This window comes from Micropterus salmoides, unplaced genomic scaffold (genome assembly GCF_014851395.1).
Source record: "Micropterus salmoides isolate LMB-PRFRI ecotype aquatic unplaced genomic scaffold, ASM1485139v1 Ms_hic_scaffold_14, whole genome shotgun sequence".
Taxonomy (NCBI): Eukaryota; Metazoa; Chordata; class Actinopteri; order Centrarchiformes; family Centrarchidae; genus Micropterus; species Micropterus salmoides.
The window spans coordinates 1,935,147-1,952,919 of NW_024040485.1; the positions used below are offsets into that span (position 1 = coordinate 1,935,147).

The 17,773-nt window shown below is 42.5% G+C and overlaps 1 protein-coding gene across 1 annotated transcript in view; it reads left to right on the plus strand.

The window, feature by feature from the left end:
• cdh6 (cadherin 6) overlaps positions 1-2,762 on the plus strand; it is a 99,581-nt gene extending 96,819 nt beyond the window's left edge. The window contains exon 12 of the mRNA XM_038717186.1: positions 1,788-2,762. Coding sequence (XP_038573114.1) covers positions 1,788-2,335 — 548 coding nt within the window. The 3' untranslated portion in view covers positions 2,336-2,762. The remainder of the gene's footprint in view (positions 1-1,787) is intronic.
• Positions 2,763-17,773: the final 15,011 nt, after the last annotated feature.

Genomic DNA, 17,773 nt, shown 5'->3' on the forward strand with positions numbered 1-17,773 from the left:
AAGTTATTCAAGTGTAAATTATGTCGTAATTTTAAATAAAACATACAAAATTAGGCGGAATCCACATAGGCAGAATGTTTTTTTTACATCTTATTTAGTTGAAAAATAGTACCCTCCACTATTTTGAATTTATCATGCAATATATCAAAATGACAGAGATGTAAGGATAATAATCAAATGGAATTGTAGACCACACTTTGCCAGTCCGCCATGTGGTGGTTGGATACTATTACTTAAATGTGTCAAAATGGCTTCCAAATATCTCTCCACTGTAGTGGATGTCATGCTCAGCCGGGAGCATGGTTAGTTCACTTAGTAGAATGCTCACCCCATGTACAAGGCTGGGTCCTTACTGCAGTGGCCAGGGGTCGAGTCCTGCCCTTTGCTGCAAGTTACCCCGTCTCTCTTCGCGTTTTCTACAGATATCCACTGTCCTGTCTCTCAAATAAAAGGCCAAAAAGGATTAGCCAGAGTCAGGGACTGCTAAGAGGGGATGGCCACAATGGCTCTTTAGAAACCTGTGGGTGACGTCACATAGACTTGTGTCCATGTCTATGGTCGTCCCCCAGAACTGGGGTTTATTAATACCATCATTATTCTCGCAGACAGCCCAAAATGGAATTTTTCATGTAAGAAGATAGATGTGGATATATAATAGCCAGCAGTTCTAAAATGAACTGATGGTGAACTCCAGTGCAGACTGCAGCTCATATTCAGCTACAATAGCTCTTCATGTGCTCTCAACTGGAATGAACACCGGAGAAGACAAATGACATGCCCATCATCCTCCTCTATAGTTGATCTCATTACTAAGTCCTGTTGTTCAGGGTGGACTTGAACCAAATACAAAAATACAGCTTTTCAACTAATGTTCTCACCAAAGAAGATACATCACAGGTATTATCTCTGATAACACTGCCTTTGGTTTTGCAAATGGTTTTCTTAATAAAATCACAGTGTCTAATTATATTTAACATGCTAATCAAAACACAGCCTGAAGCTGTAATGTTTTAGTAACACTGATATGCATATGAATGTATTCCTAGCCACTATAACCATCACATTAGTATTTTATTTTTCTTCATATATCTTCCAGCAGACCAATTTGGCTCTCTCTCCCCTGTACACACTGCATAGTAACTGCCTACTTTATCTTTAAAAAATATTCCTCCTTTTGTATTTTTATATCTACATTTACGTTTCCCTTCACACCACAGCTCCTGTTCCTTTGCAGACATTTCCTGCTGTAATTTGAGACACTACCGTGAGTGATTTCAGGCCTGACCTGAACTCTGCTTCTGTTCTTTCTTGTTGCCACCGTGGTCTTAACTTGATTTAAATTCAAACGGACCTCCATGAGCTTGGCCAATCAGATGTTCTGCATGATTACTTATGGCTGAGCCCTCTCTGAAATCAAAGGCTGCTGTCCTTTTTTGTCTGCCTGTAAGCAGCCATCATGTTTTCACACTTGTTTGTGATAACATCCACATATTGTTGTTAGAGTCTGAATCAATATGAGCTATAGTTCACAAGAATGCACTCTGACTTCAAGTGGTGTTCCATTGTACTTTTCTTGTTGGAGGTTGGAAATTTCTGAGTGGCCTGGAATGCACCATGACTTTGTAGCGATGTCAACATGATCACAGATCCAAGCAGTTCACTTGAGTACAATGTTGCAGTCACCAATAAAAGCAATTATTATCTGTCCTCGCTGACTGTATGTTCTGAACATGCTCTTCACTTTAAAATGGTCTAATCCCATATCTTTCTGCTGTTGTCTCCTGCAGTGATCGTGGTTCTGTTCACAGCGTTGAAACGCCAAAGAAAGCAGGAACCTCTCATCATCTCCAAGGAGGATGTCCGGGACAATGTGGTGAGCTACAACGACGAGGGCGGAGGGGAGGAGGACACCCAGGCTTTTGACATCGGAGCACTGCGACATCCAGACGCTGCGGCCGCCTTGGAGGACTCTGCCAAACAAAGGCGTGACATCATGCCCACTGACACCCTGCTGTACCCACAACGCTGCTGCCCTGCCCCCGCCATCTCCAGCCTCATCATGCCGCCAGTCTGCAGACCATCACGGAATAACGGGGACGTACGCGAGTTCATCAATCAGAGAGTGCTGGAGAATGACTGCAACCCCACTGCACCGCCATACGATTCCCTGGCTACCTATGCCTACGAGGGAGCAGGCTCAGTGGCCGAGTCGCTGAGCTCACTGGGCTCAGCGTCATCTGAGGCTGAGCAGGACTACCACTACCTGAGTGAATGGGGGCCTAGGTTCAGGAAACTAGCAGACCTGTACGGGGCTGAGGACAGTGACTTCTCCTAACAAAGATTTTGACCAATGGACAGCAACATCTAACCACAAACTCAGATTGTTACTGATGAGCTTGTGAGAACCTTTTAAAATACAGATGACACACCCCACATGAAGAACCAACAGATGTGCTGGCAGATTCTGTTTAATGAGAAGAACGCTGCCTGATCTTTGACCTGAATCCATGTACAGGGGTACATGGATTGAAAAATGCTTACTAAGGCGTTTTCAAAAGGGACTCAAGTCTTAAATATCTGATTTTGGGAATGACAACTAATTGATGTAGAAATGTAAATTAACCAGCAGGACTTGAGAGCACAAAATGCTTCAGTTCCGCCAGTGTGAACCTCTTTAAAGGCTAACTTCAGGCCTGAAAGGACTTTTGAATCCAGACTGAATTTTGTATTGAGAATTTGACTTTTAATGATTCAGGCTTTGCTTTAATATCTCCTTGGTTACCAAATAATTACATGGCAGAGTGTTTCTTGTGGCTTTACATGTGCCGTTCAAGGCAAACTGAAGAAGAAAGCGTTGGGGAACCAGGTCAACAAAACCCCAGTGTAGTTATTTTAGGACCGGATAACAAACAATTACCTCTGCACATATGAAGTGAAGAGTGTGGGGAAGACATGTATTTTTCTCTTTTTGACTAAGTGCCCTTCTGCTTCCCTTCAAGCTGAGCTGTGGAGGCCTGTAGGTTGGCTGACACTGGAGGGGGCTAATGACTCCTACATGACCGCTTTTTGTCTTTTTTGCTGTCTTGTACAAAAGGACCATTCCAGAGGAGCCGAAGGATCCTCGCCTGAATATTGCCTTCTTCGGGACACAGAGTAAAAAGAAAACAAGTCATATGAGTAAATGCACTGATTTCTTTATGTTTTACGCAGGTTTGAAACTTTTTTTATGCTGCACACAAAAAGAGGATAATGTTCATGGCATCATTTCCAGTTTATAGCTCTAGATTATGTGTACACTGTGTCACAAATGTGGTTGATCTGAGGTATACTGGGAGTATACCAAGTTCTATATATATTTCATTTCTTTTTCTATAACAAAACTTCAGATATAACACATGATGTTGAACAATGATAAATAAAGCGTTGATAATATGTTTCATATTTACATGAGGGAAATGGGGAAGCCCTTCCTTCACAGTAGAGCTGTCACTTTTTATTCAAAAATTCCAAATACTGTTGGAGTGTGAATGAACTTACCAAATTACAAGTGTTTCACATCAAGCCATTTCTTATAATATTTCTATAATATCAATGGATCAAATGACTACATTGAATTTGGAAGAGGAGTGTGCAGGCGTTAATGCTCAATTGCCAGATGTGGCCTATACAAGGGTCTGCGCTAGACGGAGCCACGGTAAATGAAAAAACTCCACAAAAGCCATTATTGTACATGTGGCTCTTCCTCCTCTACATTGCCATCATCTGCGATTTTATTTCAACAATAAACACATTTAAAATAGAAAAAAAAGATACAATTTGACTAGATAGCCTACTTAACTATGACAGAAGCACAAAAATAAAGGATAACTGACCAAATGAACAACATCTGAATAAGTTATCAAAATAAGACAGGCATAACGCTCTTATTCTGAAGTCCTCTATGTGGAATATGAAGCCGTGCAGAGAAAGAAACAAAACGTGATCGGTAGTAGAAGCACAAGAAAATACAAATAAATAAGTCAACAACATGGAACAGACAAAACACACAGCCACAATGCTGTTCACGCTGAAATGTAGAAATATGACCATCAGAAAAGTAAGGAAACAATAAAACATAACATCATAAAACAGTAAATATTCAGACCATAACGGACCTTAAAAATACAGGATTGCAGATTTTGGATAGCACGAGGCGAGACAAAGGCGAGTTTGAATAATAGAGTCTTCAGCAATTTTTTAAGTTGGCAACAGAGACCGCAGAACATATGTCTAAAGAAAGAACGACCAATTCAAAGACATGATCACTTTTTTTAGTCGAGCATGAGGAACCTAAGTGGCCTAGTAGATAGAAGGGTGAAGCAGGTCAGAGATCAACATAGGGGCTAGGGTTAGCCATTCGGGGCCCTACATGTGAAAAGAAGAAGCTTAAAAAAAAACTTGATAGGAAGCCAATTTAAAGACAATGTTACTAACCTAGATCACTCTGTGTGGACAGCAACAAACAGTTACAACCTGACACCATATTACAAACTACATGTGCTGAAAAAATATATTCAATATGTGAATTAATAAACAGCATTTACTTTATTATTGTTATTATTTCTTTATGTACTGGTTTATCTGCTTATGTTTAATTAGCCCTCCCTTGTGTCTCATTCACAGACAGAGGTTTTGTTGTTAAATGTTGTAATTGACCGACACTGGAAGCAGAACATTTATCACCTGCTTTGATATCACAGCACTGAAGCAAAACGTCAGAATCAAAACAGACAACCTCGATGCAACATTAAAAACAACATCAGCATCCAAGTGAGGGATGAACCCATGAGGTGAACATCATTTACTGATCCAGACTCTGTTATTCTCATTTGGGATCAGGACTTGTGTGTTTTGGCAATTGCAGTTAAAGCAGCAGTTTGTTCCAGTTGTGTTTTGTGACTGTCGTCTGCTCTGAAGGCTAAAAACAATAATGTCCACGCATTTTCTTTATAATTGTAATTCATTATTTTTTGTACCAAATATTTATAGGACACAATGGTGATATTCCTGGAGGGGGGAAAAATTTAAATTCTGTCCAGCTTCACTGTTTTTAATGTAATTTTGGAAATGTGCTGTGGGCAGTCTACCGTCGGTATATGATGTATTATCAAGTTGTTTAGTTTTATTAAATAAACTTTTACAGTGAAAGTGTGGTGTTTTTTTTTATTTGATGACAAACCATATGGATCCCAGAGATGCTCACAAGTCTTTGAGCTAGACTCCAAGTCAAGTCTCAAGTCTCTCGTGGTTATAATGAATGTTGTTTTACCTGCTGCATTCAGTCCAGGCTGCTTATAAAACTATAAACATAGCTATAAGGGATTCTGTAACACAACCATGCAATGTGCAATGCAATTGATGACAGCTTGATAACTACTGTAAGTCAGCGCCCCCCAGACTTTCAAAGCAGTGTAACATTAACTGTAAAACTTGCTTGTAAAAACACGTTATGGAAAATACAACACTCTTTTATTAAGTAAATCTTTCATCTTATGTCATTTACAACAAGTCATGTTTCTTTTAAGTGAGTGGAGTGTTGATTGTGATTTATAAAGGGAACTTGCTTACAGATGTTCGTACGCACGGTTTGTAAGTCTGAATATTTTATGCCGTATGCCATTTTTGGCTTTTGGGCGCACGTACACTTTTAGTGAGGATTCTACACACAGTTTTATAAAAGAGACCCCAGGACCGGAAGGCTCTGTAGCAGGTGATTAAAACTGCTCAGAAGATTATTGGTACCCATCTCCCGAGTATGAGTGATATTGGTGAGGTGAGGTGCCTACGCAGAGCCCAAAGGATACTAAAAGACAGCCACACCCAGCCACAACCTGTTCACCCTGCTGCATTCTGGGGAGAGATATACAGTACAAAAGTTTCAGCTGCGGCACCACCAGACTGCAGTGCAGTTTTTTCCCCCAAGCAATCAGGCACAAACTCAAATTCATCCGCAGCACTGCTCTATTGATCATTGAATATTGTTAATATCTGTTTACCATCAATTACCTGTATTAATGTATATTGTCTGCTATGTAGCAGAAGGGAGTTAAACAGCTCAATTTCATTATATAATAATTCCATTATATAACCCGTTTATCATTATATAACCTGTTTATTGTGACAATAAATGTACCTACCTACCTAATATTGATCAGTTGGGGGCCCAAAGCTCAATTATTTCCCCCTTCCTGTCTTCACCCAATCCATGCTGGGACAGGCTCCAACCCCATGACCTTGAATAAAGACACTAAAAGCTGACCTACTACACAGATTGTGTGCTGCTCACACAAGATGTTGACCCAGACTGTCCTGTTTACATGTCAACAAGTCCTCTGACCTAAACGACAAAATGGGTTGTTTATCCATGCCTCCCAAAATGACACATATTAGTGTTTCTTGACCAGTCCAACAACAGGCTAGGAAATCCATCGTCAAACGCTTATCCTGCGTACAGGGTCGCGGGGGGCTGGAGCCAATCTCAGCCGACATCGGGCAAAAGGCAGGGTACACCCTGGACAGGTTGCCAGTCCATCGCAGGGCCACACATAGACAAACAACCACTCACGCTCACACCTGAGGACAATTTAGGGTCACCAATCAACCTAGGCCGCATGTCTTTGGACGGTGGGAGGAAGCCAGAGCACCCCGAGAGACGCAGACACGGGGGGGGGAACATGCAAACTCCACACAGAAAGGCCAGGGCAACCGGGGTTTGAACCCACAACCTTCTTGCTGTGAGGTAACAGTGCTGTGCTGCCCTCAATGAAAACCTTTATTAATAAATCCCTTCTTTATTTCCTTTTTGTCAATGGGCTGTAACCTCACTCAGATGATGGCTGTTTTTTTCTGTTGCTCGGAACAACCACTATTCAGCTTGTTATGTGAAGGTTTCGGATTGGGATGAAAACTCAGTCAACATCAGAAAGGCTGATTATTAGCACACAGGCCAATAATCAGCTGACCAGTTGCTAACATTATCCTGTGCAAAATACTATTGTTGAAACATAATGGCTTTCTACATGACATCACCAGCTAACATAATCCACATCCTGTGTACCGCTGGTATTACGTCAAAGTGTTGATTTAGCCTGCAAAAAACACTACACTACACTACAAAGCTAATGTGGAGCGATTTATTATACTAGCCTGTGGTGATGCAAGGCAGGAGTAGCCCGCTATCATTAGCATGGTTCTGCCGCTGTTTGTTTTGTAACGTTCAATTTAGATTTATTGACGTTTTGCCGATACTCAGGTACACAGCTTCTCCACCATCTCAGTCGCTGTAACTAACTTGACCCACAAAATATACAATAATGCTACTTACTGCTGTTATAAAGTGTGGCAACAATCAAATTTATAATATTCAGTCTAGCTCACTAACTGTTTTGTTATCATCCAATACATTTAGCTGTGCTCACATTGCTGAGCCTCTGCTGAAAATAATGTTGGTTACTGAGACTGTAACGCTATCATGTAACGAGCATGGATTAGTTCAACATCAAGCTGAGAAAAATATTACTCTAACGCTACACTGGGAGTTTATCTGAGTTTCCAGCATGTTGTGTAATAATAATAATAATAACTTTATTTATAAAGCACTTATCAAACAAAAGTGCAAAGTGCTTCACAAAAGATAACGAGGACAATACAAGATTCAAAATACAAATAAAAATGGAAATCAAAAATAAGTAAAATAGATTGACTATAAAAATAAAACTGGAATAAATAGCAACTAAAATAAAAACCTTAAGATAAAACAGGCAGCTCAGACAAAATCAGGATATGCCTTCCGAGAAAAGTGCATTTTCAATAGAGATGACTGACTCTAAGAGCCTTACCTCCTCGGGTAGGTCGTTTCAGAGTCTCGTGCCCTGACAGCAAAAGCTTTGTCCCCTTTAGTTTTTAGCCTGAGCACAGGAAGAGACAGAAGACCCCTGCTGGAAGATCTCAAATTACACAGAGGTTCATAAAGAGTTAAAAGGTCTAATATATAAACCAATTCTGACATAAAGGGAAATAAATACAGAAATAAATAAATGCTCAATAAATAAATAAGCATCCAATTAAATGCACAAAAATAAAGTAAATAAATAATAATCTATAATAATAATAATTATTATTTATTTATTGTCCATTATAATCTTCAACTTTATTAAGTACTTCTTTTTTAAATGTATTTATTTATGTGTGTGTTTTAATATTTTGTCTGTGAAGCCGGGACAAGTTACACACACAACTTCAAATACGATTTGCAGGGTTTCTTTTTATTGTTTTCCCACCTTCAGGGCTGCTACTTTTATGTAAACTGAAGCAAAGATGCAGTCGCTCCACTTGAGTAACTGGGGAGTGTACAAAAACAAAAAAACAAAGTGGCCGTAAAATGGTCTTCTTTGAGTCAAAATAGAAACTCAATACTACTTCTGCATACACGTGGCACTGATGCAGCAACTATTACATATATAACAGGAATACAGCCCAAAGTTGGCACATAAAGTGGCATAAGCACGGTTACAAAAAAATACGGCAGTGGCACCTCTAATAAGAGGTCAAAAAAAAACAATTACAACACTGCACAGTAAACATTACACATCAGTTGTGCTAACCACGAAACAATGTGTCCATACACAGATAGATACATTAATTATACAAATAAAAAAAACAACATTCATTAGTTAACTTCCATTTCATACCTAACTCACGGATAACGAGCTCTCGTGGCCCACACGTTAGGTTTCTTCCACAAGCATCGGCTATCATTTACGCAACAATTGCATACAATGTGGAATTTAATACATACATCATACACCACTAGACAGTTTACTTCCTGTATTTTCCCGGTGCCCCTTGACCTCTTGGCAAGCACGCGGCTGTTTGAGTCAGCAACGCTATGCCCTCTGCTGTCTAAAATCAACACCTGCAGCACTCTCGCTACAGCAGAAAATTGTGCAAATAGAGGTTTTGTAACTTGAACCTCTTGTATATTTAAGGTTTGACTATATCACCTGGTTACATCTGTTTTATTCTTCCTTTGCATTTCTACCTTGTTTATTTCCACAGTGGTTATATATTTCGGTCTGCTCTTTTCACATTTCCCTATGCATTTCTGCCTAATTATGCAAATGAGAAGGGGCTGTGTCTCAAGGGGTCAATTTATCGCCTATTGGTGAGTCAACTCTAAAGTATTAATTATTAAAGTATTAATATTCATACGTTTATTAAAAACATAAGTAGACATGCTACAATTGTATACATGACCATTGGCTAAGATACAGTATAATATTCTTTTAATGTAGCAGAGGCTGACAAATACCACAAACTACTCAATTATATTCAAATTATTGTATTGCAGAGTGATCCTAAGGAGACTGAATAATGTGCATTGCATCTGTGTTTTACAGTGTGTTATGAAGAGGGAAGAAAGAAGACAAAGGAGGCAGAGACACTGTCTGACTTACAGTCAGACACAGAAGTGTCATGTAAAATGCTACTAAGGTGTAAAATGTATGTCAATTTGCTCATTATTAGAGAATAATTTTCCTTTCCCCTTATTACAGAAAGTTCCTAAGCAGATCCTAACCGCTGCTGCTGCTAACTGCTTGGTAACCATGGTAATAAGGGTTAGGAAATGATTTAGGAAAAAGGCCATTACAGATTAACAGTTCCTAAATCAATGTTCTTTTCCTAACTTAAGATATGAAGAGTGTATTACAGAAGCACCCTAACTTCATAAAATCTTAAATAAACTCTCCTAACTTTAGGATAACTGTTAAGCTGTCCTAACTTTTACTTTTCCATCAGGTAGTGTTTGCTAAATCGTTTAATCCACATTGTCGCTCTTTTATTGCTTTTACAAAATCAACAAAATGTATACAGGACGAACTTATTAATTGATTCTACTGATGTGTTTGATGACAAAACCCTCGTTAGTAGAAAGGCTGCAGGTGATGTAACGCTAGATAATGTCTCATTATATAACATAATTTGAAGGCTTGATGTAACAAAAGGATCCTAATGCAAGTCTTAGAAGGAGATCGTTAAATTCAAGAAATACATGAAAAACATGATGATGTTAGCCTGCAGCCTTTATGTTTTACCTTCATTATTAACTTTCCCTAGAAGAGTACGGGTCTCTGCCGGGGTCAGTGAGGGAGCACAGGTGGAGCCTGACCATTAAAAAGAATGATTTTAAATTCTATTCTGGATTTTACTGGAAGCCAATGCAGAGAATCTAAGACAGAAGAAATGTGATCTCTTTTCCTGGTTCCTGTCAGAACATGTGCTGCAGCATTCTGGATCAGCTGAAGAGTCTTAATGGAGTTTTTTCGACCAGCCTGATAATAAAGAATTGCAGTAATCCAGCCTAGAAGTAACAAATGCATGGACTAGTTTTTCTGCATTATTTTTAGACAGGATATTCCTAATTTTTGCAATATTACGTACGTGAAAAAAGATCCTGAACATCCTGAAGGCACATTTGAAGTTTAGCTAACTGATGAGTTTCACCTGGCTCGATCGATAGATATAACTGTGTATCATCTGCATAACAATGAAAGTTTATGGAATATTTCCTGATAATATTGCCTAAGGGAAGCATATATAAAGTGAAGAGGATTATTGGTCCGAGGACAGATCCTTGAGGAACTCCATGACTAACTTTGGCGTGCATGGAGGACTCATCGTTAACATGTACAAACTGAAATCGATCTGATAAATAGGACTTAAACCAGCTTAGAGCGGTTCCTTTAAGGCCAATGAAATGTTCCAGTCTCTGCAATAGGACCAGATGGTCAATGGTATCAAATGCAGCACTAAGATCTAATAAAACCAGTACAGAGACAAGTCCTTTGTTTGATGCAATAAGGAGGTCGTTAGTAATTTTCACCAGTGCTGTCTCTGTGCTATGATCAACTCTAAATCCTGACTGAAAATCCTCAAATAAACTATTACTCTGTAGAAAGTCACACAGCTGTTTAGCAACTGCTTTCTCCAGGACCTTAGAGAGAAATGGAAGGTTAGATATAGGTCTATAGTTGGCTAAAACATCCGGATCAAGTTTGGGCTTTTTCAGAAGAGGTTTAATTACAGCTACTTTAAAGTACTGTGGTACATAGCCAGTTGATAAAGCTAGATTGATCATATCTAGTATAGAAGTGCTAACTAAGGGTAAAACTTCTTTAAGCAGCCTAGTCGGGATGGGGTCTAAGACAACTTCCCTTCATGGCCACCAGGGCGCCTCATCAGCAGGTCCGACCGCTTTCAGAGTGCTACTCGGAGTGGCTCGCTTCCTGCTTGATGAACAGATGGATGGACAGCCTGATCCGCTGGGATCACAGGCTGCAGTTCGCGTCCCCCCCCCTCCCTCCTTCGCCGGGATTGTGGAGACTGTGCTCTGTGCGATCAGGAATTACCCGCTCCGTGGCCAGCCTCTTTGGGTCTGGCCGACGAGAAGCGACAGCTGGAGGACTTGGGTCTCTCCCGTGAGGTGGTTCGCACCATCCAAGGATCGAGAGCCGCCTCCACTCAGTCCTCTTAGTCCTCTAAGTGGTCGGCTTTCCAACGCTGGTGTCTGGACCAGGGGATGGACCCGGTCACCTGTCTGCCCCCAGCGGTGCCTTCGTCCCTCCAGTTGCTCACGCTCAAACCTACGCTGTCGCTATCTTGTCCTGTCATGAGGGCTTTGGGGACAGGACTGTGTTCTCCCATCCCCTGGTGAAGTGTTTCCTTAGGGGTGTGTAGAGGCGCAGGCCAGTGACGCGGCCTGTAGACCCACAGTGGGATTTGGCGCTGGTTTTACGTGTGTTGACCCAAGACCCGTTTGAGCCTTTGGAGACGGCGGACCTGAGGTTCCTTTTGGTAAAGGTCGCCTTGCTCCTGGCTCTGACATCGGATAAGAGGGTCAGCGATCTGGCTGACCTCTCTGTCGCCCCGTCGTGTTTCAGGACTCAGGGCTGATTCCTACCCCGGCGTTCATGCCTAAAAGCATTACGAGCTCCTTTCGGTCGCGGGTCATCACCCTCTCGGGCTTCTTTCCTCCCCCCTTGGGTCGGTGGAGGACGGCACGTCCCACCTCCTCTGCCCGGTGCGAGCGCTGTCCTGTTATGTGGCGCGCACGGCCGCCTGGCGCAGTTCGCAGCGTCTGTTTGTGCACTACAGGGAGTGGTCCAAGGGACTTCCCCTGTTGGCGCAGCGCCTGTCTCACTGGCTTTGTGATGCCATTTCCCTGGCTTACGTGTCTGCCGGTGAGTCTCCCCCGGACAGCTTCAAGGCACACTCCACGAGAGGCGTCTCCTCCACGAGAGGCGTCTCCTCCTCAGTGGCGTTGCACGGGGGGATGACAGTGGACGACATCTGCACGGCAGCCTCCTGGTCATCTCCATGCACTTTCGTCCATTTCTACCTGCGGGATGTCTCCCATCTCTCTCTGACTCACTCAGTACTGTGTTTTGGCTGAGTGATTCTCCTTGTGAGTATGCGGTGCGCCCTCTGGCATAGACAACTTTTCTCAGTTGCCGCGCAGGGGTAAACCCACCGAATCCGGGTTACATTACGTAACCCCCGTTCCAATGCAGTCTTTGCCATGCAGTGTTTCAATTGTGCAGGTTGGAGGGAACGAATGCACTGTCCTTTGTTCTCATTGAAAAGAAAGTAAATGTTCGGTATAGTGTCTTTCTAGTCTTCTGACTACTTAAAGGTTTTACATTAAGTCACTTTGACCCATAATCATACACTGTTAGCAGAGGCTAAGGTGCCAACTGCTCATCAGAAACAGATCTGGGGGATCAAACCACCAATCTTCAGATCAGTGTGGAACCTACTCTTCCTCCTGAGCCAGAGCAACTTTCTATTTTTAGTTGACATTGTGCTTACAGTCTTATATTTCTTAAATAAAATGTTATCTTTTATTTAAATGACCAATAGAGGGCACAGAGGACATAAATCATTTCAGTCCAACATTCAGAACGTGTGTGTGGTAACCCAGTTTCGACATTAGTGATGACAGCTATATCTTTACCATGTGATGAGTACACCGCGTACCTCCATTAGTGCTTCAGAATTTTTCTTATTGTTAATCTTTGATGGGGCTGTGGTGTAAAGATATGAGAATATGTCACACTCGCTAACCCCCAGTACCACACATATACAAACACTGTGTTCAGAAATGCACACACAGATTCCCTCAAAAATGCATGGCCATTCATTCTTCAAGGCATGGATGGAACAAGGTGCAGAGCTGCTTCCCTGAGATGTTCAAAGACACACAGGTATAAATATTCACATGTTTTCAGGTGCTCATACATTGCAACAATTTTTGCTTGCTGTAATGGTTCCTTCTGTCCATAATGTCTATTAAGCGAGCCCTCCTTAATGCACGTAAGTAGTTGCCCATTGAAACTAGGGTAGGCAATTTATTACAGTATTTTTTTCTACAAACAAGCATAAAAAAAAAACGTTCTGTGACTGTCACAGGACTGACCCATCTACCCACCTACCTGTTCACACTCTGCCTTTTCACTATGCATGAAAATTTGTTTTGTGGGAGTAGTTTCAGAGGGAGGTCTGAATGGTTTCTAACATTACTTACCCCTAGCTTTAACTGTCCTCATTGCATGTAAAAATGCTTTAAGTCTTCATGTATTTGTCAGCATCTGAGAATATACATGAATCATAACCATTTTCACTAAATAGATAGAAGGTCTGCATAAGACGTACCCCTTACTGCAGTGTGCAGTTCGGGGCGGTGCTCAACGTTTGACCCCGTCCAAGAAACCCGCATGCGCAGAAGAAGAAACTATAAATAATACAACGTTAGCTCCAGTTAGTTCATAACTGCTAACATTAACGATTTTCACGGGAAACTCATGTTTTTAATTGCCATCCCCCGGTTAAGTCTCCCGATTTATGGCTAATGTTCACAACTTTGTTTCCTTTTCATTGCATTTATTACAGTTTCTGGGACTTTACAATGTACAGTGTGTATTAGCGGTTTCCGCCCAGAAAGGTAGCTTGCAACCAGGAGGTGCTGTCAGCCTGACGTAATAGGCTAACACCTCTGGTTGTAACCATTTAACAGTTACCACGGCCTGCTGTGAGCTATTGCTTAAATAATGACTGGATCGCCACATAACTGAACATAATCCCAGAATGTGCGAGTTAATGTCAAATATAAAAACCTCCATTGTTAGTGTATAATGAACTGCAAACCCGATGTGAGTTGAAACAATAGCTGAGGATGGATTAACTGTCACACTGTGGGCGTGTCTGCTCTGTTCTGTTTAGTTAGTTTCAGTCAGTTTTGTTACTTTCAGTCTTTTCTGTATCTGTCATTTAGTCTGTGTTTTGGGTTTCAGTCCTGTCTGTTCTCTTGTGTCTAGTTACTGTGTTTTGATTATGGTTTCTCCGGGTTTTGGTTTCATGTCTTAGTGTTACTCCTGGTCTGTGTACTTCTCTGTTGGTTGTTATTTTTTGCCCCATGTCTGCTCTGTGGTTACCAGTTCAGTCTGTTCCCCAAGTTATCACTCTGCCTGCCTGTCTCTCTGTTTCCCCCTGCTGTCTCTCTGCCTGTCTACCTCTCTGTTCCCCTTTACTGTCTGTGCCTGCCTCTCTGCCTTTCCCCTGCTGTCTCTCTGTCTCGTTAGCCCTGATCCCGGTAACCTGCTCATTAGTCCCTGTGTATCAATGTTTGGTGTTTCTGTTCATTCCCTGTCCGGTCATTGTTGTAGCGTGTAGATGCTCTGTCTCGTGTTGTAGTGTTTTTGCCTGCCTTGCTCATCGTGTCACCCTGTCTCTGTGGATTTTGGATTTCTGTTGGATTACCTTGTTTTATTTGGACTCTGTTTTTTAGCCACTCTGCCAGTAAGTGTGCTCGCCCATTGTTAATAAAACTTTCTGAACTGAACCTGCTCTGTGTCCTGCGTTTGGGTCCAACCTTCTCAACCACATCCACAATCCTGACATTAACAGAACAGCCCAGACAGTGATTTTGAAAAAAGAGGTTCGAAGAGGCTTGATGGTAAATTTTCCATAAAGTTAAATTATTGTTTAATGTAATTCCTAGTCTCACCAGTTTCATATGCAGTCTTACAATGCATTTATTTTGTGAAATATGGGTCATTGTTCATTTCTATAAAATGTTATATTTATAGTTATTAGCCATTCTGATTTATAATGCTTTTACTTTTCTCATAATAATGGAGACAGACCCTAGCCAATAGCCTACCATACAGAGAGACAAGGTGAATATGCTTTTTACATTAGGTTATGCCAGCTCCAGTAAATAGATGAGATCACGTGGGTGACTTCTACATCATCTTTACGAAAACAACATAACACTATTAACACAAGGTTTGACACATGGCTCCACAAAAGAGGCAAATACTTAAAAATTCCTGTTGTCAATTGCATCCACCTTTTTGGGGCTACTCAGAAGGAGCAAGGGCTCATTGTGGGCGGGGTTAAAAGTTTTACACTGCCCACGCTGAGCACCCCCCCGAACTGCACACTGCAGTCAGGGGTTTTTCGCATAACACAGCTCATCTTTTGAAACAGATGGCCATTATGGAAGCAAATTGCCGCTCACCTCTTTGGTCTCTCCCCAAACGGAGGTGCCAGGCCTCAAAAGATTGCTTGCAGTCTTCTCCTCGTTTCCTGCAGGTGGTGATAATATGATGTTCACACAACAAGGACTATCATTTGGCAAATCTGAACTAGCCTCAAGTTGGTGCTGCAATAGTAATCCCATAATAACAATATAGTGTCAAAGACTTGCATCTACCCGCAGAACTGACAACATGCTGACGTCAAATGCACATCTGTTTACAAATCAATCAATGTCAAGTACAGGGAGATTTAGCCCACATAGATGATGAAGACATGATGCAAGTATGTCATGTAATGTTCTTTAGTGCGCTCACATAATTGTAATGTGAAACCAAAACTAACCAAATGTATCAAAGTGTATCAAAACATGAACTTGGGTTCAGACCTTGGTTAACCAGGGGAGAAGTTCCTCTGTGGGAAGAAGCAGTGCTGTTTCCCTGTGGGGCACTCTGAAGCATGCTCGGATGCATTCAGTCTCACTGAGAACTTTGGTTCCCCTTCGAGGGAACTCGAACTGCATCGGTGACGACACTATGGGAACGCCTCTGGGCGTGGCAGGGCTGAAATCATGAATGAAACTACTACAATCCTATTGGCGTATATAAGCACACCAGCACACCAAACACATTAGCTATTGGTGCAGGCACATGTTTAAGGCTACAAAGACCACGAGAGGAAGTTTTCTTACCTGGAAGGAAGTCTGGCAGAGGACATGGCTGGTGAGCAGTTCAGGCAGTGTATTTTTCCATGCCCGCGCTACATGACGGCTGGGGACACTCATGCCCTGTGTGTGTCTTGTCTGGGGATGCCGCGTGCCCAGGCAGCTCTTGAGGGGGCTGCTTGCGGCCATTGTGAGGCCCTGCCCCTGAGGGTGCTGAGGTCCCGTGCGGCTCTCTTTTCCGAAGACAGCCGGATGCGCTCTCCCTGTGGCTCAGGCCTGGCGGTCGCTGAGGCAGCGCGGCGGCGTGGTCATGGGGCTCCCAGCGCGACATCTCTGAGGGCATCGGGACTGCCAAGGCTTTTGTTCCTCGTCTGCTGGCTCCGACTCCCCTCTTCCCCGTTCGGGAGCCCGCTACTCAGCTTCTCCCGTTCGAGGTGTGAGCCCGGAGAGGCTACGGCTGTCCGATTCTGAGGAGCTGGATGTGCTCAGCATTATGGAAGAGGAAGACTTCCGGGAGCCGGAGCAACGTCATCAGTCAGCGCCCAGCTATGACTTGCTCTTCGAGGTGGTGACACGGGCAGTGGGCAAGCTCCAGCTCGATTGGCCGCAGGCTGTGCCAGACACACATGCTGCGAGTAAGCTGGATGAGTGCTTCTTGCGCGCCGCCTCCACGCCGGTCTCTGCCTTTTTTCCCGGATTTGCATGACGAGTTGTGCAAATCCTGGGGCAAGCCCTTCTCAGCACGTCTGACTGGTCTTATTTGAAACTGCTGGCTAAGGATAAACGTAAATACAGTAAGATTGTTATTCACGTCGGCGGTAATGACTCCCGGTTACGCCAATCGGAGGTCACTAAAATTAATGTTGAGTCGGTGTGTACATATGCAAAAACAATGTCGGACACCGTAGTTTTCTCTGGACCCCTGCCAAATCTGACCAGTGATGACATGTATAGCCGCATGTCGTCATTCCGCCGCTGGTTGTCGAGGTGGTGTCCAGTAAACGATGTAGGCTTTGTTGATCATTGGTAAGTATTGGCAGACTTTCTGGGGAAGACCTGGTCTGATCCGGAGAGACGGCATCCATCCCACTTGGGAAGGAGCAGCTCTCATTTCTAGAAATCTGGCCAAGTTTATTAGTGGACCAAATCCATGACAACCCAGAGTTGAGACCAGGAGGCAGAGTCGCAGTTTAACACTCTTCTCTGCCCTTCTTTTTCAGCAGTTACCCACCCAAAACCCTACGCAGAGTCGCAGTCTAACACACTTCTCTGCTCCTCCATTTCAGGAGTTACTTAGTGACAATCCTATAGTGACGGTGTCTGTCCCCCGACCATTGAAATTATTTAAAAAGGTAAACAGAAGAAAACCTCATAAAAATTAAAACCACAAGAGCAATAGTGCAAACGAATAGGAGAGTTAAATGTGGGCTCTTAAACATCAGATCTCTCTCTTCTAAAGGTGTACTAGTAAATGAA